This window comes from Lutzomyia longipalpis, chromosome 1 (genome assembly GCF_024334085.1).
Source record: "Lutzomyia longipalpis isolate SR_M1_2022 chromosome 1, ASM2433408v1".
Lineage (NCBI taxonomy): Eukaryota > Metazoa > Arthropoda > Insecta > Diptera > Psychodidae > Lutzomyia > Lutzomyia longipalpis.
The window spans coordinates 46,447,971-46,474,038 of NC_074707.1; the positions used below are offsets into that span (position 1 = coordinate 46,447,971).

Consider the following 26,068-nt stretch of genomic DNA (forward strand, 5'->3'; position numbering starts at 1 on the left):
TAGAAGCATAATTGGTGTGAAAATTTGATGCGGAAAACTTTTCGTTTTTTTTCATGGAGGGTGACTGTTTGGGGGAGAAATGTGAATGAGTAAGTGAAATGGCGGACGATGAGTGTCAAATGGGTGCGAAGAGGAAGAAATCTGGCTACTTGTTTACAATTATAGCTATTTGTATGGCAACACTATCAAGTAGAAAGAGATAAAATCAAGTGTTATATGCCCTTTTGTGCGCCATGAATATTGCACATTGCAGTGAGAGGGATGGCCGCAGATGGGGGTTGCGGCGTGTCAGAGGGAGATGATAGATGTTCAGGTATTTTGATTTTATATGTAATGCAAAACTCCTTCACCGATTTGCCGTCGAAGGGTTAATTAGTGCCCTCTGCAGTGAGTCTTAATGATTTTTTAGCGTCCTTTAAGTAATCTAAGGAAATTTTCTGCAGTTCCTCATTATTTGTAAGGCTGCATAATCAAGTCATGATTTAGCCTCTTTAGCCTTCAACTCGTGCGAGCAATTGGATGAGATTTATTGGGCTATTTGCCTCATCAGACGACTCACTACAAATTGGCGCGAATTGAAAGAGAAATGTTCCTATTATGCATCAATTGCACGGGGATATGTACAAAGTGCACCATATTGTGCAATTTTTTATATATATTAATTTTATTACTTTACAAGAATGTATACGCTAGAATGAGACACTGTACATAGCACAGACGGAAGCTTAGTCAAAGTCCGCTATCTCACTCTTCCGGGAATATTTTATTTTAAATTTTCCGGAAGTTGTGAATTTTTTTAAAAATAATTTCTCCATATTGGGATCATCGGAGTAAGGATGGCGCTTGGGCTTGCACCCTTAGCCGTAGGGGGTGTGGGTGGGTAGTAGGGTTAACTACTAATCTCCCGAAAATGCTTCATGCTTCACGAAAGAGCGAGAAGGCACGATCCCAAATTGGAATCCAACATGAAAATCAAACAGTGCTCGTTGTTTGAAGCGGTTTTGCCATAACGTCAGACAAGAGCAGATATCATATCTTGGGTTGGTTGGAATGGAAAAAAAAAGTTCAGTTGCTCGGCGTGCGCTGAAGTGAGAACGACAGAGGCCGCGCGGTGCTTTAAGCGAAATCGTGCAGCTTTTGTATTGTGTCATAAACGAACTACTTCTCATAACGTAAACAGCTTCGGACTAATACGATCGAAAAAGTTGTTTCACAAATATCGCCTCGTTTGCAAACCCCTGCAAAGGCACTGTTGCATCGTTCATTTTTATATTTATTGGCGGTTTGGCGGGAGCGAAGGAACAAAATTTCGCCCACAAAAGACTTTTCCTTTTGAAAATAAAATATACAAACATCCCTTTTCTTCTCTCTTTTCCTCCCATTTCGCAAAAAAAGAACACATTTTCCTACGAAAAGGGATTAAATTTAATAATTTGTGCTTTTTTTCATTCGAAGATTGCGCGTTGTGAATTTTTGAATTTAAAAATTTCTTTGGTGGTGAAAGTGTTGAGGTGCATTTGTGCTTCCTGAGAAAAAGGACAAGAAGAGGAATCCGCAAGAAAACGAGAAATAGAAGAAGAAAAAATATTGGCAAGAGTGGACACCACGTGCTGCGGGAAGAGCAATAAAAAAATGTTGAGGGTTGTTAAAGCCATATTGCTTTATTATGGCTAAATTTAATGGTCGGTTGAGTACAAAATTGCGTCTTTGGTGTGAGGAGACATTGGCAGTCAAATGAGGCAAAGAGTGGACAATGTTTGAAGACTGACAGACCCACAGGGAGCTGGTCTTGATAGAAAGAACAAAATAAAATAAAAATATGTGCACTTGAGGAGAGATTTTAAAGCAACACAACAAGCCCAAAGAAGGAATCACAGACATTTTTATGACGAATTCAGTCATAAAATTAATTTCTTTTATTGCCCTCGCGACACATGATACGCTAAATCATCCACGGAGGAATTGTTAGCTGCTACTGCTGCTGTCTAAGAGATTTTTGAGAGTGTGCTGTGCAAATTCAGAGAAAGAGAGAAATAAAAGAAGAAAAATCTCAAAAAGAGGGTGTGTGTGCACGTTAAACTACCCCTATTCAACGAAACAAGAAGAAGAATAAGAGAGAAAAAAAGCTCATCATCTATGCAGTATAAGTTTGCCATTGAGAAATCATCAGTTTTGGTATTGTTGATGACCCAATAAAATTTTTTTACTAGTGTTTACACTACAAGTCATAAAAGACGGAGTTTATAACAGAAGAAGAAGTTTGTGGTGTTTGCTTCAAAACACCACCGAAGAATACATCTTAGTTGGGAATATTTAGGAAGTTAACTGCAAGGAATTCCGAGGAGCTTTCAGCACCTCAACGAAGCTTCTCCGTTAAATGCGTGTGGAGTGTATTTTTAAGTAATCCGAAGAACTCGCAATAAGCCAATATAAACATTGTGACTGTTGTGAAAAAAATAAGAGAGACTTGAAGGCGAGGAGTGAGTAAAAAAAAATCATTTGTTTATCCCCATTAACAACTTCTAACTAACATTAACAACCGCAGAGAAATCTTCACTGCAAACAACCAATTAAAATCTATAAATGCCAAAGCAATTGATGAAATTGATCATCAACTAACACACCACAGAGGAGATTTTAATTTCACAAATTAAAAAGAAACTAATTTTAATTAATTATTTGCTAACAAACTTCTTGAGAAAAGTAAGAAATTCGTGGAGGAAAACCTTCTCATCTAACATTGTCCATTAACGTGGGGATCTCTGGGCTTTTTTTTGAGCAAGTGAAAACCCACAAGGAGTAGCTAATAAACCAAAGTACATAGTATGTGCGATGTCAAAATTCCTCTTTGATAGTATGCTACCAAAGTACTCACAGTTTCAGTCACTCATAAGTTCCCAAATTTCCTCACAAACCCCAACTGTGTCGCAGACGCCAAACTCCGAAGGTAGCCCCCTCACAAGCTCCGAAGGAAGCCCCAGCTCGCCGCCAACAAGTAAAATGTACCCCTATGTCTCCAATCATCCATCGTCCCACACAAGTTTGTCTGGTATGCCTGGCTTTTCTGGTCTTGATGACAAATCGTGCAGGTAAGAAGCAAACCATATACGCCACCCTCCATGTGCGCTACATAGCCGACGGCATTAGCGCTCATTGCGACGCTTTCTTGTCTTTTCACAAAAAAAAAAAGAATAATACAACACACATTTGCAGATATACTGAGAGCATGATGAATACATACCAGTCAATGGGTGTACCACCGAGTGCGTCGAGTTTCGCACAATTCTACCAAGCTGCTTCCGCCGTATCTGCCGCTTCCGCCGGCGCTATTGGCGTCGGGGTGGATTCCTTGGGGAATGCCTGCACACAACCATCGTCCGGAGTTGTCTCCACCGGCGGCACTGGGCAAACAATCACCGACATTCCACGATACCCCTGGATGACGCTCACAGGTTCGTTAAATCATTTTCTCATGATTTTCCCAACGTTTTATTATAAAATAATTCAATTTTTTGTGTTATCTATATTTTAACCCAGCTGCACACTTTTGGTTTAAATCTGAAGCTTTTGATTTAACTTTGAGAGTTTTCTTGCTGGATTTGGAGATGATTTTAAGGGAATTTTCTTTGAATGATTTCTTGATGGGAAATGCTTTTAAATATATTAATTGATTGAGCCCATTTTTGAGAATTATTTTAGAACATAAATGGTACATAATTATTAATATTGTTACGGCACTGCCCGTGGCACTCAACGATGTCCCACCGGGTTCCCGAAGTTAGCTACTTCCGTGCTAATTCGGCTGAGTTTACGTCGGAAAATGACCCTCTGGATCGTGGTGGGAGATGGAATACAAAAGGAGAACAACGGGAAAGATCTTCAGTCTTTCCCGCGTCATCAAGTAAAGCACATCGTTAGAGAGTTGAGTGTCGTGCCACGTGGTGTCCCCAATTGCGCCCCCGGAGGGTTCGCACAGCCAGATTCTACGATCAGCGTGCGTGTCACAGCTTGCCTTACGCACCCTGCCGTCGCCTGCCAACGAGACCACCACGACGCCACCCCCCCGGCGTCTGAGATCGCAATCTACTGACGTCTTTCCGTTGACTTGATTCCGGAACGCTTCGTGACGCTCTCGCTGGCCCCCTGTTCGACGTGCCGTGCATTCTGTGGCTATTGCCGGCTTCCACGTCCCAATTGACGTCACGCCGGGGCCACCGCGAGTTGGGATTCATCCTCATCGTCGGGACTTCGCATTCAGCTGTGCCCAGCTGCACCGTTACGTGACACGACCCGACACAAAAGACTCCTCTCTATCGATAGACGCGGATGTGGCCGATAGCGGCACTTTTAATGAACAATGACAAGCGTGTTAGAGGACAGTGCCTGCCCAGAAATATTAGTGCTGTAAGAAAAGTTTGCCAATAAATGCCTAAAGTGAATTCTTGTGTTCTGCTGAATGGTTGCCAGTTCCTTAAACCCCCCAGCCGCAACACTGGTGTCAGGTGTGGGGTATTCCTGACCGCTCGGAAGGACTGGCAACCCCAAAAAAGGACCTTCCTCGCAATCCTGGAATCCTCGAGGGATCATCACAAGAAGACATCGTTTCTGACGTAACGACGTGGGATTTTCTGGCCCTCTACATCGTCTCGTGCCTCATGTCTGAATTGCTGGCCGGGACGGCCAGTCTAAGGGGGGAGTAGTGTTACGGCACTGCCCGTGGCACTCAACGATGTCCCACCGGGTTCCCGAAGTTAGCTACTTCCGTGCTAATTCGGCTGAGTTTACGTCGGAAAATGACCCTCTGGATCGTGGTGGGAGATGGAATACAAAAGGAGAACAACGGGAAAGATCTTCAGTCTTTCCCGCGTCATCAAGTAAAGCACATCGTTAGAGAGTTGAGTGTCGTGCCACGTGGTGTCCCCAATTGCGCCCCCGGAGGGTTCGCACAGCCAGATTCTACGATCAGCGTGCGTGTCACAGCTTGCCTTACGCACCCTGCCGTCGCCTGCCAACGAGACCACCACGACGCCACCCCCCCGGCGTCTGAGATCGCAATCTACTGACGTCTTTCCGTTGACTTGATTCCGGAACGCTTCGTGACGCTCTCGCTGGCCCCCTGTTCGACGTGCCGTGCATTCTGTGGCTATTGCCGGCTTCCACGTCCCAATTGACGTCACGCCGGGGCCACCGCGAGTTGGGATTCATCCTCATCGTCGGGACTTCGCATTCAGCTGTGCCCAGCTGCACCGTTACGTGACACGACCCGACACAAAAGACTCCTCTCTATCGATAGACGCGGATGTGGCCGATAGCGGCACTTTTAATGAACAATGACAAGCGTGTTAGAGGACAGTGCCTGCCCAGAAATATTAGTGCTGTAAGAAAAGTTTGCCAATAAATGCCTAAAGTGAATTCTTGTGTTCTGCTGAATGGTTGCCAGTTCCTTAAACCCCCCAGCCGCAACAATATTATGTCCACTATTATGTTGTAATCAGTATAATTTCATTTGCACTGGAACATATAATTTTGAGAGACTTTCAAGATTTTTTTTGGATTTTCTATAATTAAAGAAAATAATTTTTGATAAGAAAATCTTTATTGCTGCAAATTTCAATGAAAAAGCTTCCAAAGAGAGCTTTTATTATACACAAAGTTGATTGACATTTTTTTATTAACTTTGTAGGCGATTTTAAAAGAAGAAGAAGAAGGAAAAGTCTTAAGAAAATAATTTATAGTATTCAATTTTAGATAGATAGATAGATTTAGAGTTAATCGTTAATAATTTTAGAGGCATTATTTGGAGCAGATATAAAATATTGAAATAATTAAATGTTTGCTGGATGAATTCAAAATAAAGCTCTTTTTGATTAAATTCTATGATTGAAAGCTTTTTTTTTAAAGAATCTCTAGAATTTGTAACAAAAAGATATTTAAACTGAAAATAAAACTTTCTTGAAACAAATAAATTTAGAAAAAAAATGAAAAAGCTTTCAAGGAGATCTAACAAAATAACTAAAGAGGATTGACGTTTTGCTAATCTCGTTCTCTTAAAATAAGAGACAAAAAAATTACACAAAAAATGTATTAAAAATTTTTATTTAAAGAATTTTCCTAAAGAAATCATGAAAATAAAATTTTGAAGAAAGATTTATTCCTCCTTAATATTAATTACTGTATTTAACATTAAAATAAATAAATTAATTAATTTAAAATTAATCAAATCAATAAAAATCAGCAGTGTGCAGCTGGTTGAAAAATTTTAATTGAGAGAGGATGGTCATCTTTTTAAATAAACAAAAATTACAAAAATTATCCCCAAACAAATTTCTTCATTTATTGAATTAAATATTTAATAAAAAAAAATATTAATCAGACATGAATTTAAAGAGAAATTAAAAGCCAAATAATCAATGCTCTTCCTGAGAGCTCAATTGTGTTTTATTACACTTGTGGATGCTTTAGTTTCTCAATATACATTTTCTTAATTCTCTGATATTTAATTGATAATAAGATCAATTTCTTTTAATGCTCCCGTAATTAACTTTAATCGTCCAAGAAATAAAAAAAATGCGAATGCAAATAAAATTCAACCGTGTTCTTCTTATAATGTTTAATTTGCATTTACGTATGTAACTTTGCTTCTCATGCAAAAGCTTGTTATTCTTGGACATAATGTCGGTTCTGTGATAAATAAAAATTGAGTTTAAATTGTATAGAAATTGAATATCTTGAGGAAAAGATGATCATTCTGTTTGAAAATTTACTGCCGGAGAATTTTTCATGTGAATCCTCACGAAATCCAATGAAATTCCATTGGAATTCACGCAAGAATTTCTTTGTGGAATTTCCATGTGGGCTCTCTAAGCTAGAGCTCCGTGGTGGAATGTACTGCGGGAGATTTAAGCTTTAGCCGAGGGATTGTCTGTGTTTGATGGAAGAGGCATTACACGGGGAGGAGGGTGCAGGGGCCTCACCCACACTGAAAGTGTTTAATGTCTTGTTAGTAATTCCGGGGCGAAGAGCCATTATGTAAGCATTGGGCAATTAAAGTCGAGACTTTTGCATGGTTCAGTGGAGATTAATAATAATAATTCAAAATGGTCAAAAAATGTCGCACACTAGCATTATTTTTTTTCTGCTACAAAAATCGTCTGATGGCCCCATTTTTTCCGGCACACACGCAGTCTCTTTTGGTTGTGTGCTGTGATGAGAAAAAGACGGTGTTTTCACAAAATTTGACATGAATTATCATTTGGGCACTTTTTTCGGCATCATGGCACACAGACATACTGCGCGGAGGAACTGTCTGGAGGAAGTGACGAGAGAAAGCACCCAGAAGCTGGTGTGTGCGTTGTAAATTAGTCAAAATGGTTAGAGGCAATACTATGGAGGCAAAAACCAACAAATACCCATAGAGAGAGATTTTGGTGACATTGAACTTGTGAGATGGCTCAAAATACGTACAATTTGGGCCATTTGAATGGCGCACATTTCGGGGGGAAAGCTGATCATTCGATGGAGCCGCCGGGTATGCGGCATAGGCACCATCGGCAACCACCCCCCATCAATTTCTTGTCTATATGTGTATATTTTCCTACGCCTAAGGGGGGTAACTTTGAGGCTAACATTGAGTGTGGGAGAGAGACACGACGAAGACGCAAAAAAATTGCGACTTATACAAATTTTCCGTCTCATAGAGCGTCGCCATAACACTTTCGGCATCGACCATCGAGGAACCCCATTGTATGGCCTTACAAATGTCACACCACATAACATTTTCATTCCCACCACCCCCATACATGGGCCGTGCAAAATGCCGACGGGTGCCTCTGTGTGCAATTGTGGAGAGTGATGTGAAAAATATTGACTTGAACGCACCATAAAGCTCCCCTTCACACGGGGCGTAGAGACGAAAAGAAAAGCTCGCACCCACCTTCATTGCGGCACTCACTTGACTTTCGTGAGCAAGAAGGAAACTCTTTTTACCCCGAAATGGGGGTGGCTCATACAGAAAAATTACAAATGGGCGAAAATTCATTCCCCCACCACCGCCGCATTGAGAAAATGTTGCCGAAGATAGGGCCAAAAGAGAGGCTTTCTGGGGGTGTAGGAGTAAAAAAAAAAAAAGAAGCAATGAAGACATTCCAAAGATGGGGGTGGTTGAAACTTTTTTTTCCTGTGTGCGCCTCTTCCACGCGAGAAGTATACGCGAGAGGACTATATGGGAGCATAATAAAAGCAAAGAAAAATTATAAAACAAACCATAACACTAAAATAAATCTATATTGTCCCATTTAACTGGTTTTTATTAAGAAAATTACGTCTATATGCAGAGGAAAATGACTTTTTTCATAGCCCAAGCAGAGTCATTTTTATAAACAAACACACACACACCACATACGGGCGGGGAGGTGGAAAAACACGTGGATGGAAAGGCAAAGAGCTAACACTATTTTAGCGCCCATACTTAAGTACCCCATTGCCAATGGGATGATTGTTACGATGGTGAACGGAGAAATGGTCAAAAAGAAGCACCATAAGATGGGTGTCACTATATGCTTTTACAACATGCAGCAGCCATGCTGTGGCCACAACCTATGTGCATGATTTAAGGGGCAAAAATACTGACTAAATGCTTGACGTTCTGGAGTAAATTGAAATGCAAAGGGAGGATTCTAAAAGAAGAAAAAACTACCCCACACTTTATTTCTGATTCTCACTGCGATAATCGCCATTATTAGCTATTCGACATTGTCGTAAAAGATTGATTTAATGGCAAAGAAAATGAGCTGCAATGTGAGGTGCAACGTGTACATTTCTTCACAAGACTCTGCGACACCATTGCGCCTGAGAGGGTTTTTTTTTAGTTTTATTTGAAAATAAAATTTATTCTATTTGCAATTCTTCTGTGGCTTAAGTTCCCCTAACGAATTGCCAATAATTTATCTGCCAATAATTTGTTCTTTCATCGATTGAGAATTATCGGAATTATCCATGAAGGCATGGTGTTGATGGTATTAGTGGATAAATTCAGTGTTGGTCAACTTCATGGGATCGTTTTACTTGGAAAAGAATTTTCTTTGTTTAGTGGAATGAGTAAAAATTTTGAGAAAATTAAAAAATAAGAAATTTAAAATTTAATAAGACTCAATTAAAGACTTGATAAAACTTTTAAAGAATTTTTGAAGACGTTTTCCTGGAATTTTCTTCATTTTTTGACAAATTCATTACGTAAAGACCTTAAGAAGGCTATTAGTATCCACAAAACGTATTAAAAGAAAATTTATTTCTTGTAGTAATTTAAATTTTAACGTCTTATGGTCGATTAAAAGTTTAGTTAAAGAGAAAAAGAAAAACATTCTAAAGCACTGTGGCTCTATTTTCATGCCCACTACTGTGATCTCCACGTAAATCCCGCAAATCACAGAACTATATAGTAATTTTCTCACCCAACCCCATAGATAAATTCTAAGCTATTACTTTAGATAATTTAGAAGCCAAAAACTATTCGGTGGGAATATTTATTAATACCAAAATGATGATTTTTATTGCATAAGAATGCGCAACAATGATCACGATAAATTGGTGAATTTCTCCTCCGAGTCTGGGTGCGGGGCAATGCTCCAAATTTTCACCGTGTGGTGCCTGTACGATCAATCAATATTGTGGGTGATTTTGTGGATGAAATCCATATACATTAGACACTCCATTAGCATACAAAATATCTTTCTCACAGCCATATTGCATCTGTTTAGACGATGCTGAAATTGGCCATTTAGAATCTCATTCGCGCCCATACCGCTCTCAAACGGAAATAGATTTCTTCTTTCTTTTTTCTTCCTTCGTGTTATACTTTTCGGTTAAATGTTCTCCGTGCGCAATTCCAATGGCCGCACGGTTTACCAACAACCAAATGTTTGGTATTATTTATAAAAGTGATTTTTAATGGCCACATTTCCATCTCAAAATGAATGATTGACGTGTGGCAAAAGGAATATTTTGCCAGTATCGGAAAAATAATTATATATTTTTTCTTCTTGCTGTGAGAGAAAAGAAACCCAGGTGTACACCAGGCGTCTCCACTGTGTGCAGCTTATGCTGCATTGAATTTACTATCTACAATTTGGGCGAGTTCTTTCGTTCTTTCGGTGTGTTAACAAGGCCAAGAAGAAAAAAACTCAATATTTTAGCGGATTTCCGAAGAAAAAAAAATTTTTTTTGAGTCTGTGAGGAAGGAAAGCCGGCAGAAATCTCTCGAATAAAATTATCAATGGCCTGAGAAATATATACAACACACAGAAGCCCCCGCTTGAGCACATTACACTAATTTTTGTGGGGCTATAACAATAATAAAAGTCAAATAATGGCAATAATCATCATAATTTGACATGGTGATTTTTTTTCTTCTGCCTCTCTCACTTCCCCTCCTGCGTACACACCGGTCAAAGTGATTGTGCGAGCAAAATAGAGGCACATATACACCACATTTTAATTAATCATCATAGAAGTTGGTTTGGATGTGTAATAAAAAAAAAGAAAATAAGAGAGAGATTGTTGGCGGTGTGTAAAAAAAGTTTAGTGTGTGAAAAAAATTGTACAATGTGGTATTAGGGCATTCCGATGAAAACTGCGTGATAATATGTTTGTTAACACACCAATTTGGAGCTCAATAGTGTCGTGACACGACACATATTAACAATGCTACACATATCCCCTCATTTTACCATTAGGTACCTACTTAAACAGCCCATTTCGTGAAAAGTTAATTACATTTTTTTTGCCAATTTATCACGCAGCTCGATTGAGAATTCTCATGCGCGGGCGGGGGAGTGGGGGGGGATAAATTATAAAATAGCGTTTAGAGCATTTGTTAATTATCATTTGAGACTTCTCTGTTGGGGTTATATTGTAAAAGTAAATCGTTTGAAGTTTATATTATGTTTAGTGTTCCAACACTTACAGCACTCCTCATGGGTGGAATGCCGCGTTTTGCTCTTCTACGGGCTCACAACACGAGAAGGAAGAAGAAAAAAAAGATCAATTTGTTTATTTTCTCATAGCATAAACTCCTCAAATTAAACATTTTAACCACAACCCAGAACAATTTAAAATAAACAGGATATTTTTCCTCCACCTCAAATGACTGAGAACGCGCCCATTCACACCACGAGTACTCTTACTTTCTTGCATAAATGATTGAGAATGATGCGTCTCTGAATGGCCACTAAATGTTACTTTATTAGAGATTTAAAATTGAGAATTAAAAAAGAAAAGAATTTGGGAATTATTCCTAAACTTTCCTTAATTTTTTCTTAAATTTTCCTTAACTATTTATCTCTCATTTTTCTTTAGTTTTTTTTTAGAGATCAATGAAATCTTTATCGACCTGATGAATAGAATAAATACCTACGAAATATAACAAAAAATAAATAAAAAATCTTGAATAAGACATAATGAGCTTAATTCAGCGACCAAGAAACCCTTGAAATCTTTGAATTTTGTACTGAAATTTCAAGATTTCAAGCGAATTTCAAGGGTTTCTTGACCGCTGAATAAGGCTCAATGTCAAGGAAAAGATTAAATAAAATTTTGCTTTGAGATTGTTTGAAGGCTACTTTCAATTTTATTCAAATTTAATTAGTTTTACATGAAAATTATTATGTACATTTATTTTTTTAATGATAAAAAGTCAAAGAAAAATTAATCAAATTATCTTCAGAACTTTGAAGGTATTTTCCTCATTTTTCTTGCAATTTTTCAAAAATTTTCCTTTGATTATATTTTAAAAACTAATTAAATATTTAATCTAAGGGTGTTATTCATTAGTCAGACAGACTTAAAATTCCCTAAGAAAGACTTGAGTTTTCTCAAGATTCTTTAAGTTTTCTTAAGAGTGTCTTAAGTTTTCATGAGTTTTCTTAAGAATCTTTAAGAAAAAACTAAAGTTTTCCTAAGAAAAATTTAATATTTTTAAGTTTTCTTAAGCGAATCTTAGAATTTCTTAAGTAAATAGAGCAAAATGCATATTTTCAGGTGCACTATGCAGATTCAGTCTGACTGAAGAAATCTCAAGTTTCGCTTAAGAAAACTTAAAAATCCTAAATTTTTCTTAGGAAACCTTAAGTTTTTTCTTACAAAATCTGAAGAAATTTTATGAAAACTTTAAATATTCTTAAGAAAACTCAAGTCTGACTAACTAGTGAATTTCACCCATAAGACATTTAATTTAAAATTTATTTCAAATTTTAAATTATTTCTTTCTTCTAAAATTGTTGTTAAAAAAAATTGTTGTTTGGTTTTAAAAGAAAATTAATACCCACAAAGAATCATAAAAAAAAATCCCCATAAAAGTCAACATTATGGCTCAATTCACGCCAAAATCGTCAAAATAAACGAAAATTCTACATAAATTAATTGGAATATAATTAAAAAAGAAATTAATCTTGCGGAAAATCATATATTTCCCTGAAATATAATTTTCAAAATGGATATTTCACCGAAAGTAACCCTGATTGGGATGATTAATGATTTTGTGAGGATTCCATGAGAACTTTAAAATTAATTGAATTTTCTTTATGACATTTTAATGGTGAGAATTAACACAATTTCCTTGTTTTTAGCAGAGTGGATGAACGGACCCTTCGACCGTGTCGTTTGCGCTGATTTCAATGGTAAGTTACATTTTAGCATTTTTAATCATACTACGCTCCCTCCTTGGCGTTCCTCTGAAAGGGCCCCATAAAAGCTGCGATATGACCCACTAAAAGTTGATATTGACGCACACCGTGAATCCCTCTTTCTATCGCCCCGGAGAAATGGGCCAGGAGAGCCTTCTAATAAAAGTGGAGGCTCTCACAAGTATCGCCTGCTCCAGCATGAGGCGTGTATGCGAGTTCTTTTCAACAAAATGAAGCATCTTTTGCGGCATGTCTGATAAATTAGACACCGGAACACATAAAATAGCATATAATAGTGATTTTTATGGTAGTATTTCTGAGGCAATTGACATTTTAAGAATCCATTTTATCGCTTTTTAATGTGCTTTCTTTCGTCTTTCTTACCCAAAACATATCAAAATATGTTATATATGCGCGCCCTCGAAGATACATTTCTTCCTCACACAAGCCCAAAAAGAAAGAAAGAGTGCGAGTCCTTCCATGAGAAAGTCTCTGCTGTTCAAAATGTTTTGATTTGCGTCACAAAATAAAACTTTCACGTCGTAAAATATGTCACCCTTTCGTGTTTTGAGATTTTTTCTTCTTCTTCATGGTTCTCAAAGAAGAAAAGAACATACGGCAGGGGTAAAGGGACGACGGGGATTTGGCTCAAAGGTGTTGTAAAAACTTTCAAATAGTTTTATACCTCTTTGAAAAATATATTGTCCTTCTCTTGCACTCGAGAGCTCCTCCTTTTCTTTACGTGTGTGACCCTCCGTCAACCATCTTCAACTCTCACCTTTCCTCATATAAGAAGAAATTCTTTCCATGGCGTCTTCACCTGTGGAGTAAATTTGTGTTTGCTTTGTGCGAAAAATTCTGCGGAAGAGTGCAAAGGATTACTTTTAAGAGATTTTTTCTTCTTCACATTTTAAATCAATAAAAAATTGTACTAAAATTGTGGAAATTAATTTAGATAGGGGTGTAACTAGGAATTTATTCGAAGGGGTGTTTTTCTGTCATTTTACGTTTGACGTTAATTTAGATATTTTGACATTTTTGTTACAATATTTAACTTTAATGTTTGACACTTATTCTAATGTTTGACGTTTATTCAAAAGCTTTCATTTTTTTAAAATAAAATTTGACATGACTTCTAACGTTACGTTAATTTTTACCTTCGAAATAATTTCTTTTGACTTCTAAATAAAAATCTATCGGCGTTAAAACATTCAATTCTTGGCTTGGAAGAATTTTAAAGTTTTCTTGAGCTTTCGCTAATTTCTAGAACTTTATCAGGGTCATGTGGATTTTTTTTATTTCAATTTTAAACGTTCCTACTCTGCCATATTTGCTTAATTTTCTGTTAAATTTCTTATAAATAAAGAATGAGAATTTCTCAAGAAACAATTAATCTGTCGTCTGCAAACCAAGCCCATATTGTCTCCTGTCGCAGACTCAGTGGCAGATGGTATCTCATCGCGCCAAAGAAGAATTTCAACCCAAAAAGCTTTTCAATCTCCCATCACAATAAATTCTTCCCTCGTTTTTCTCGGGACTCTCGTGACACGAATAAGTATTAAAAAAAAAGCTCCCTGGCAATTTGCTTAGAGCGAGCGAGATACCATTAAAAGTTTTAAAAACAAGACTTTGCAACCTTGGTGCATGCCACATAATTATGTGCTATAAATCACTTTAGTCCAGAGATGGAAAATATAATTAAAAACGTGCTTTTGCATGTTTTAGTTCAGCAGTTTGGTTTTTTTTTATTTCATTTAATTCACTCCAAGCCAGGCAAAAAGCCACAAACATTTGAAATGGGTGGAAAAAGGTTGGTTGGTGGTGTGCAAAAAAAAGACAGAGAGGCAGAGAGAAATTTATGATTTAAATCACTTCAAGTACATAAATTCTTACCGAGTCGACAAGTCAAATGAATGGGACCCATTCTGTTTGTGGAATAATTTGTGTGATGCCAATAAAATGGGCACACACACTGCAAATTTTTCAATATATAACATTGTCCCGTCACATGGGGGCTGTGTGTGGTTTTTGGGGGGAGCATTTTGTTGGTGGGTGGTGGAGGAAGGTTTTTCTTTTTGGCTCTCTCTCTGAAGGAAAATCGAATCACATTGAAGAAGATGCGAATCGCAATTGTGGCGAGAGATCGTAAATAAGTCATAAAACACGAATGGCGGACTCTTCCGATGGGACATTCGCCCTTTTCTACCCTCCACCCCCGCGCCGCAATGTTCAATGAGGGGCCTCTCCTATAAAATGGCAAAGCATTGAATTTATCTTCTCAAACGCAATTGGGGAGCAAGAGCGTTAAATTCACTAACATTCTTCTCCGTTTATATGCGTTCCTTTGGCTCTCTCGATACTTTAGAATTTTCTCCTCTTTTCATCAAAGACGTTTTTTTTTCTCACTTCACGCACTTTTCACTTCCGCCATTGAGGGGCCCTCTTCAAGGGGGAACAAATGACGACTGGGCCGAAATGTGAGATAAATTTTGTGTTTATCGAGAAATTAATACTGTTTGCCTCGGTTGTACCATTTAATCTCCCTTACGCATCACAATTTGATATGGAGCGCTAGATGCCCCCAAAAAAAATGTATGTAGCAATAAAACTTGCGCTGAAGATGCTGAAGAGACCTAAGCGGAACAATTTCTTTGCGGTCGACTGATGAATTTATTTTTTAATTCTTTGAATGAATTTTTTTCTTATTTTTTAGTAATTTTAGTAGAGAAAATTCTTATTGTTTTGATAATTGATTCTGCTAATTAATTAAATAAAATATGCTGAGGAGACCTAAGCTGGATGATTTCTTCGTGGCTGAATGATTAATTTTTTTTCTTTTTCATTCTTTAAAGGATGTTTTTCTTAATTTTCCAGTGTCTTTTAGTAGAGAACAATTCTAATAGTTTTGACAATTTCATTCTGCTAATTAATTAAATAAAATTTCTTAAATCTACTAAATTTATTTAAATCGTTCAATCAGCTTTAAGAAGTTCCTTGGAAAATCTTCTCAATTGCGAGCTTCTTGACTGCAAACCAGTTGTCCATTCATCAAATTCATCGTGATTCTTCTTAAAGTCTCAATCATCATTTCTTTTGATTTTTTTCCTCTCATCATCATCACTGCATGTGACCTCTTCAAGCACCTCATTTGCAACTTCTTTCCCCGCACAGAAAACACCTCATTTTCACAAATTAATTGCACTTGAGAAGTGCAAATTGTGCAAAAAAGCGTACCCACAAGAACCCACATAGTAGTAATGTTGGAAATTGCAGCAATATTTGACCATTTCATCAATTGAATCGAGTCATAGACGGCAATTTATGGTCAATGATGATCTCACCACTTGGAGGAGATTTTTCTCCTCTCTGTGGTCCACCAGCTTTTCCTCGACATAATGCGCGACAGAACACAATTTTTTGCGGTACTTTATGTTTGTGGCAAAATTGTTTGCACACACAGAGTGAGACAGAGAAAAACCCCATCGAGTGTCTCTCGTCTTAATGGCTGCAATCACATTAATTACTTTATATACCCATTGATGATTGTTGAGAAGATAGAAAATAGCAGAAAAGGAGCCACCGCAAAAGGAGTGCGCGCACCGAGAATATTTTCTTAATTGGGATCATGGTGAAAATCTCTTTTGCAAAATGGTGGATGCACAGAGGAGGATTCTATTAAAATGGAGGAAATAAATCATTGAAGGTTTTATCTTATGCCAAAAAGGAACAGCGCAGTGGTTCGATTGTGTACCATAGCATCGTGCAGAAGGTGAACCATAAATTCCGCGGTGCTCGTAAATATTCTTATCCTCCCTCTGCCGCGAAGGGGGAGATAAGGCGCAGAGAAGTTCCCCGAAAAAGGGGTGGCAAAAATCTCCGCGTGGAATTTTCAATTAAATCGCACGACATAATTTATAGTTCCACTTGAGCACAACTTCTTGTCTCTCTTCCCTCATATCTCAGCGTGCCCACAAATAATGGAGATAGTGTCGGGAGATTTTGCAAAATGCACTTTAAGTGATTCTCTTTTGTATTTATTTAATATATTGTGTGCGACGATGGGTGAGGAAATTTGCATTTGTTGCCCACAAGTTCCCCATCGTGAGATGGGTTTGGGTATTTTTTTTTAATTTACTCTCTCCCCCCGAAAATGGAGTAGATGTCTCCCTACTGGTGGGACTCATAAATTTCCCACTGAGAGCGTCCTTTTATTGTCTCCCCATCGCCTTCGAAAAATTTTACGACCTCTTGCCACAATTTTTCTTCACCCCCTCCCCCTGTACACCAGCCCACATCCTCTATACTTCTTCGGCGAGTTATTAACACTCCCTCACTCTGTGAGTGTCCGAGGATATTTTGCAGAATTGGCCAAAGAGTATCTTTGGGAGAGAGGTTTGTGCTGAACAATTTATTGAGGAGGAACTTTTATTTAACTTCGTTGAATTATGTCTGATTTAGATGTAAAAATTATCTATTTTGTAAATTTTTTTGGAAAAATATCCCTAATATCTTGCTGAATTTGATAAAGAATATCATTCTTTTGCAAAGGAATTGATGCACGAATATATGAAAGATGATCCTCTATCGCAGAACAATTTTAACCCATTCCATCTTGTAGAGGATCAAAAAACATTGAAGAATCGCGAGAGAAACTCCCCAAAATCCACTGGGATCACATCGAAAAGTGCAAATAAAAATTGCCAAAAAATTCAAATATTGCGACGCCATTTGACGTTTTTTTCCCTATAAAAAATGTTTGAAAACTTTTTTGTAGACTTGTCGCTCATTTTCCATGGAGTTTTTTTCTAGTCAAAATAAATGTTTATTATTTTTGTTTCTGGAGTTCTACGATAGAGGATCATCTTTCATATATTCGTGCATCAATTCCTTTATAAATGTTTTGAAATTTTTCATCGTAAGAAGTCTGATATCCTACTGAAGGACATAAAAATTAGAGAATTTTGTGAACTTAATAATTTTAGCCATATTTTGCGTAAAATTCTATCTTAATTACTTATAATTATTCTTAAACAAATTAAAAATTTAAATGATTTACTGAAAAATGTCTGATATTTTGCTGATTTCGACGCAAAAATAGTCATTTTATGTCTCTAAAATCTTTTGCAATTTTCTGTATTAGAATACTTTTTAGTATCTTGCTAAAGTTGAATAAAATCATTTTTTGACAGATTAGAATTCAAATTTGATTAAAAATCTTCTTATTAGGCTTGCTGATTTTGATGTATAAAATTCGAATAAACTTACCCTATTTTACAGTAAAAATCATAAATCAAAAAATAAATCAAAGAATCAAACCTTAAAAGAATAAAAAAAATCCTTCTATTCCTTATACGAAATTATCGAAAGCTCTGCTATATATTTACAAACAAATTGCTAGCTAATTAATCTTCCTGTTTTGAGCAAAAAAAAAACCTAAAACACAGACCTCAGCCCCAAATAACTTCTCAATTTGAGATTCTCGCAAATCTCGCGCGTTATTGAGAAATAATTGGCGTGAAACATGCGTGAGATTGTGATAAGGAAATGAGCAAGAGAGCAAACCATTTCCACTGACGCATGGCGAGTGTGTGTGAAAATTTCATGGGCAAGAGATCGTGTAAAATATTTAACTTTCATGCCCTCTAACATTGTTGAAAAGAATGAAAGAAAAAAATCCATTTAGCAATTATTTATATTTTAATTTTTGCTCTCAACAAATAATTCTCCGTGCGCGCCTTATCAGGGCACAGAAGTAATATGAAAGAATACGCCATTTAAGTGGGGCGGTAATACTGCAATTATGGGGACAAAATGTTAATTGTCTGGCTATTTTCAATATGGGTGACAAAGTTGTCATGAGAATGGCCATTGAGCACGATTATGGGAGCATTTCATGCAAATATAACACCTACTTTCCAACCACAAACGACTACAATTGATAGTTTTGCATTAGTTGGCAATGTGACGCAATATTAAACGTCTCGGCGAATTTCTTTTTTTTTCTCTTTGCGAAATTGCGAAACTTCTTGGTGGGTCTATCTATGTACATATGCGCAAAGCAAAAGAGCTCAAAGACGAGAGCTCAAAGAGGCAATGCTGTGGATGAAAGGGATTTTTCATTCGTCTCTCTCTCTTCTAGCGCTTTCCTCTGCTATATACAAAGTCCATAAGGAGGGAATATCTACCACTTATTGGTTATTTATGACACACTCGAGAGCTACAATGGAAAATTTTTCGCATAAGAATGCCTTGCAAGAATGAAAATTGCAATTGATGCCCTCCTCAGCAAAGCAATTTAGGATGATGAAAGTCTCCGTTTTTTTGTACAAAGTGCCGCGGCCATTTTTTCTTACTCATCTTTCACATAATGGGCGATACAAACCCCTTCGTTTCCACTGCTGCGCTCTGTTTTGACACATTGTGATGATAAAAATGATGTAAAGTTGCACACCCCTTTTGAATAGCGCGAAGGGTGTCCCTTCTGGCAGTTTCCTTTCAACCCCTCCAGTGGTGTCTGTTGCTCTCTCGCAAAATGGTTGAATTGCATCGTCGAATGGGTTAAATGGGGGTGGTATCCGCATAAAACCACGATAAATTGCCAATTGTAAATTGCGAGATTTGTTCTTGACATGAGAGAGACCCCTTCTTCATGTGATATTATATTTCTATTACCCCTCGTCAAGAAAACCACCATGGAAATTTCCCCAGAGAGATTTTTCTCAGGCTTTAATGGGATTTTATTCTTCAATTGAAGTACATTTTGATGGCTACTTCACAGAGAGAGAGAGAGAGAGAGAGAGAGAGAGAGAGAAAGAGAGAGTTTTCTCTTAGAATTGTCAATAACCTTTTTTCATGAAAGGGAGAAGATTATAAGAAATTAATAATTTTAATAAAATTTCTTTAAGGGTTGTTTTTAATGACAATTTCTGAATAAGTATTTATTAACATTTTTAATAATCTTAAAAGCTCAAGAGTTGGACTATATATATATATTCATGAAGCTTTTATTTTACAGTTTAAGCAGAATTTTTAGAGAAATTAATTTTTTTAAATGAACAAAATAATGAACTATACAGTTTATATTTATGGAGCTTTTTTCAAGGAATTTAAAGATGTTTTTTTTTCTCAAATTAAAAGTTTAGGATTAAACTACATTCATGTACTAGTTTTTCTTTCTCAAAGCTTGATCATTTCTTTTTTTTTTTTTTAATTTAAATTTAAATATCCAAAAAGCTCAAGAATTCGACTATATATTCCAAGAGATTTCCTTTCCAAATTTAAGATGAATTTTTAACCAAATTAATTTTTGATTTCAAAATGAAAAAGCTCAAGAAATCAAAGGTATAATATTCATGAAAATTTTCTTTTAAAATTTTTGCGGATTTATTTAATAAATAAATTTCGAATTAAAAAAAATTGAAGAATTTGCCTATATTTATGAAGTTTTTCTCTTCAAGATCAAGTCTCCTTAGTTTTTTTTATTTCAAAGTTAAAAAAGTTCCTAAACTATTTGTTAAAAAAAAAATTTTTTGTTACAGTAAAAGCAAATTATATATAAAATTCAATAAAAAAGCTCTGAAGAAGAGAATAAAGAATATTTCAAGAGCATTCCCCCGCCTAAATCTTAGGTCTAGAACTTCCTTAACTCTGCAGCACCATAAAAAAGAACCCCCAAAAGTGAAAGAGATGCAAAAATCCGTCATTCGCTTCCTCGTTGTCTCCCCTTTTACTCTCTTTTGCGTACCTCTACATACTTGAACAAGCCACCCCCAATTGGAGGGAAAGTAAGAGACTGATGCGGAAAAGTGTGCTTGAGTGAGAAAGGCGCACACACTGAAGGGTGGAAAAGCATTTTGTGTGGCACAGAAAAAGAGAGGCCTAGACCGAACAGCCTAATAACAATATAGACGTCGAACAATCCCCACTGTCGAGCGGCAATTGCAAATTTCGTTAAGCATAACGAGTTGTTCGTCGGCGTTAAATCCCATCCGCACCCCAAGCTCCCTTACAATGTCAAAAATATTTCCCCAAATTGAATGATACTGCTTTCAGTGTGTCTGAAAAGTTTTCTCAAACACTTTTGAAAGGGAGTTTTGATTTTAGTTTTTGGGGAGCTTTCTGCTCACGCAAGGGGTTGATGCACAGAAGAGCTTAAAGCTCACAAAAAGGGGAAAATATTTTCTTTGAGTAATTTTTTGTGGATCTTTCTTGTGGTTTTCTCTGAATGATAACGTTTGGGGGATGGATTCTCTGTCCCAGGAAGGGAGTTGGGGGTTTTTGGGGGTGTCGCTGCATAAAACAGCAAAACGAGAGTATTGATCGTGTTTTATAACCCCCAAAAATTTCGCGCATGGACAATATGCGCAATTTTACAGGGTTGTATTCGATTCAGGGCACTTCCATTTCCTCCTGGGAAATTAAATCATGAGAATATCACCATCAGATTCCACCAATGTCGCCTTTCCCATCGCCTGCAGAGCAGAAATGGTGTGTGGAACCGGCCAAAAACACCATAAATTCTCAAATGGACAAGACAGACCACACAAAAAAATTGTATATATTGTACCATCTCACATATATAGCAGATGGAGACGTACAACAACCCAAAAACTGAAAGAACCCGATATCGCGCTTCAGCAATAATTTTAGCAGGAATAAAAAAGAGAACTTGAAGCATATCTATGCATACAATGTAATGCGAGACAACCCCTTTTTGGGGTGAAGTCACATCTAAATATATTAAATTTGTGTATACAAACCAACATTTGCGATAAACGACCCCCGGAGGCCGGCATTGGTCAAGCAAAGAGTTGCCAAATCGCAAGGGGTTGAGAGACTGGGATGGGGTGCTTTCGGTTGCGGACACACTGGGAAATTACCCTGGAATGGTGGCAATTTAGCTGGTAGTTTGCATAACACCCCACAGACTGAAATATGAATTCTCCACACATTGATTTTCCCACACTATCTCTCTTTCACTCTGTCCCCTTCCCGGATTTGTCCGATGCTCCGCGTACTTTTGATTGGAATTTACTCACAATTTGGCACAAGATTGCATGAGTCTGTAAATTGGTCGTACAATAGAACTCCATATCTCTATCAAAATGTTCAACAATAGAATAAAATATAGAATATATAGTTTTGATAAAAGCTACAGATTTATGCAGCACTGAAATTGCTAATTCAGCTGAAAAGTATTTTTCCAGCTAGAAGGAGGATTTTCGTAAATTTTCATTAAGAAAACATTTTCATTGGCTTGAGAATTTTCCACGTAGAGGATATTATGTGCAAAAATACTAAAAGATTCTAAGCTTCACTGTTAAATGCGGAATTTCAGAGAAATTGTGAAGCTTTGTATATCGTAAATTTTCCCGCAAACAAGACTTCCGGTTTTAGGCATTTATTGCTTGCGATATACGTCGTTTATGTACAGGCGGACGTGCAATTAAGAACAGGAGATGATCATAATTTTTCAATACTATTGCTGAGAATTGAATGTACAGGTTGCAGATTAGTTGTAAAAGATCCTAGAATGTGAATTTCTATTAATTCTTAAGAATGAAAAGTACGATTTTTCAGAATTTGGATGATTAAAAAAAATTCTTTTAAAGTCCTTTATTTCTTTATTTTCTCTTCTTCATTGTTTTTCTTTTCTTTGTTATTGTAGCCTGTAGACTGACTTCTGACAATTCTAATGAAAAATTATAAGATTTTCTTGATAAAAAGAAAATTAAAAAATGTTTCCCTAAATTTTCAGGTTATTCTCATAATTTTCCAGGAGAATATAAAGAATTTATTCTACAAATTATGTATTAACTCTGATTTCAAAATTCCATATTTAAAATAAATATTAATGTAAGAATATTGTTTTTTTTTTTAAATTTTTAATGATTATTAAAAAAAAATGAACAAAATCTTCAGTAGAATATTTTGAAAAAATTTGAAATTAGAATTTAAAAATATTAATAAAACAATTTAAAAAAGATTTTCTTAAAGAATTTTTTTGAATTCTTGTAAAAAATGGAGGAATAGGTATTCTCTTAATTTTAAGATTCTCAAGAAGAAATCTCTGGAAATTCATTAGAACCTTCATTTTCTTCTCATTTTCTTCATCAAAAATTAAATTAAAAAACCCCTCTAAATCAATATTCAGGAATACTTTAATAACAAAAAAGCCTTCAAATATTGAAATTATATTCATTTCAAGAATTATTTAACTGAAAGGATAATCACTGCAGCACAACACAATTTATCTCACTCAAAAGATTGGCCCCATTTTGGGAGAAGTTCTACCTTTGAAGCTCCACACTGGGCTTCATTGGCTACCATCCCACACACACTTCCAAATGATTTCTTAAAGCATTTTTGGGGAATAGTGTGTGAAATAAAATCCGACATAATGCTTTTGCATGAATGTGATGTGAGTTCAAAGAAAAGAGTCATCCCAGACGGAATTGTCCATCCATGCGGGTTTCATCTTAAAATTTATTTCTCCAACTGCCGTGTAGAGTCTCTCCCCGAAAAAAGCTGAAACAGGTTGTGTGCGCCAAAAGGAATTTTATTCATCGTTGTGGGGATAAGAAATGCGATGAAGAAGGCAAAAAAAAATTGTGTCACAGAGCAATTGGCGCGTGAATATTTTGAGATGCAAATCGACAGTGACTAATGGGCAAGAATCGCACAGTGGATGCGATAAATTGTGCAGAAATTGAGCCAAGGAGATGGAGGAGGAGGAAAAAAATGTGCAGGAGATGTACCCGCAATGGCCTCATTTGTTTGCCCCGTCTGTGTGTGGCAAAACTGGTTGGAAATTAATTTTTTTTCCATGAAAATTTTCCAGTCTTTTCTTACTGCGAACGCTGAAAGGCGGGGGGAGGGCTCGCGGTGTGGTGCGTGGAAAATGATTTATCATGATTGTTGAATACCGCTGTTGGGGCTTATTTCCTCTCCATCGAACTTGGTGATAAATCATGCAGTACGTAAACATAAATAATGGATCAATTAAACATCATTTATTCATCATTTTCCAACCGTTTCAACTACTTTGTTGTATGAACAACATCATGCGCGTATATCCCATCATTTTCGCCCTTTTGCTGCGTGTTTTTCTCTGTGTAAAAAAAAAATAATTGCGGACCGCACGAAATTATTTTGATACCCTATATCAACAAATAAATATAAAATGAGTTAAATTTACATCTTCAAAAAAAAAGAAGAATTAAAAATGAGAAGAAGAAAAAAAGCCGCGCCACATTGGATATCTTCTCTTTGGGGGCTAGAGGAGAGGAGCATGAAGACACGCATACGTTGGGCTCTTCTGAACAAAAGACATTGAGACAACTCATAATGTATGAGACATTTATTTATTGCCATCGGAATCGGAGGGAAAACAGACACACAGAGAACAAGCTCTCTATGCTTGAGAATTTATATCGAGGTTGTTCTTCTTTTTTTTCGTCTTGCGAAGCATATAAATTGAAAAATTTTGTATTAGACTGGAGGATTTCTTTTTCTTCTTCTTCCAAAGAAAGATTCTTCTTCTATGAATATTAATGCGGTGATTTGTTAGCATTTTCCCCATCACTTGCATGTATTTGCCAATAAATCACATGGAAATCAATCAAAATGGATTACACGGAGGTAGATTCACCTTTTTTTTTGTTCTATGTATGTAAAGATGTGTGTGAAGCATATGCTGCATACAGTGGAGGTGCCTGGTACAGGGGAGGATGTTTGTTGTGCAAGCAAACAGTGTAAGAATAATGCGGAAAAAGATGAGAAAACCCATAAAATTGTGATAAATATCATCTCATTGTGCTGTGCGTGCGATAGGGACTGAAATGGGGGAATTGTTTCGATTATTATCAATGTCAACGTCTCACTGGAGTGCATCATTGAATACTAATTCAACCATTTCGCACCATCTTCATCTCCCCGTACTTTCTCACCCGATCAATTCAACCCCCAACATTCGCGCCATTTTTTTCTTCTTCAGCTTCTTCTTCCTCCCAATTCCCAAAGAACGTGCCCTCAGTTGCATCTCAAGACTTGAGAAAAAAAAATCCCAAAAGACACCCTCTGAAGGCTCTGAAGAAAACAACCCTCCAAGAATAGAACAAGAAGAAGAAGAAGGCAGAAAATAAGAATCAAACTTTGGCAATTGAAGATGGCATAGAAGGAGATTACAAGTCGCCAATATGGAATTAAGGAGAAGAGAGAAGCTCAAAAGGCGAGAAGCAGCCCCACAATTTGACCTCCGTCAGTGCAAGGCATTTGGAGAATAAAACAAGTAAAACTAATTCCATTAGTGGGTGGAAACGAAACACAATTACATTAAGAATCAAGAGTAGAGAGATGGTGCACAGGGAGGAATCTTTATAAATTAGTTAATTGAATTGAATGCCTGGAGTGAGTGCCTTTTTACTACCCGAAAGGTACAACATATTGACGATGCTAAGACCGAATTTATGGGCGCTATACAGCATAATACATAGAATAGCGGAGAGGAGGGAAATCCTTCGCGAGCGCGAGACTTCTCTATATAGCCAGCTAAACAAGGGTGGCCCCCGGAGGTGCGTAGGATGTGCCATAGCGCAGAATTGATTTAAATTGCATAAAGTGCCATTGGAAGGCCGCACACATGATGTGTCACTCGCATTATTAATTGGTTGGGATGGTGCAGTGATGGCGAGCAGACACATTGTAAATAATTCACTTGCAATATTATTTAGTTAACGTTGCCTCGTGTCTGTGTGTGGGGAATTTAACCTAAAATGGCGAAGAGATTGAAGGACGCATCTTCATCTATTTAATGGAGATTTATTGAGGAGAATGTTGCTCTCATTCTTCATGAAGGAACTTCTCTCATAAATAATGTTTTCTTGCACTACATACAGACTACATACAAACTATATAGAATTGCAATCTATATTTGTGAATGAACTAAAATATGTTTCTTGGAGATTTTCTGGGAAGAAACAAGAAAAATTATTTTTTCTTTCAATTTAATTTTTTTTTTGAAAAATCTCTGTTAAAAGAACGTTTGAAAATTATTTTATTTCAATTTCAATAAATTCTGATAACTTTGAAAAATAAAAAAAAAATTCATTATAAATACTTTACTCAGAATTTTCCTAACGACGTCTCTTTATCGCAAAAAGACACCCCTTTTTCACTCTCAAGTTCACATTTGCAATATTTGCAATGAAATCTCACTGTATGACGCACTTTTTTTGTCACAATTCCACCCCCGCGCTGTAAATGGCGCTCGAGGGTGGAAATTATAAGAGGATAAAATATTATTCCATATACCTCCCCCATTTAAATTAAAATCAAATTAGACCAATAAGGGGGTTGAAATAACGACAAAACGCCGCCGATTTGCATACAAA

The 26,068-nt window shown here is 36.7% G+C and overlaps 1 protein-coding gene across 4 annotated transcripts in view; it reads left to right on the top strand.

Annotated features, from left to right (window-relative positions):
• Positions 1 to 415: 415 nt before the first annotated feature.
• The window catches only part of LOC129787860 (homeobox protein abdominal-A-like), a 40,625-nt gene continuing 14,972 nt past the window's right edge, over positions 416 to 26,068 (top strand). For 2 of the 4 annotated variants that reach the window (XM_055823683.1, XM_055823685.1), the window contains exons 1-4: positions 422 to 2,480; positions 2,932 to 3,089; positions 3,214 to 3,452; positions 12,624 to 12,671. In XM_055823683.1, the coding sequence (XP_055679658.1) occupies positions 3,001 to 3,089; positions 3,214 to 3,452; positions 12,624 to 12,671 (376 nt within the window). In that variant the 5' untranslated portion in view covers positions 422 to 2,480; positions 2,932 to 3,000. Of the gene's footprint in view, positions 2,481 to 2,931; positions 3,090 to 3,213; positions 3,453 to 12,620; positions 12,672 to 26,068 lie in introns of all 4 variants that reach the window. The other 2 variants (XM_055823684.1, XM_055823682.1) reach the window with 2 other exon arrangements.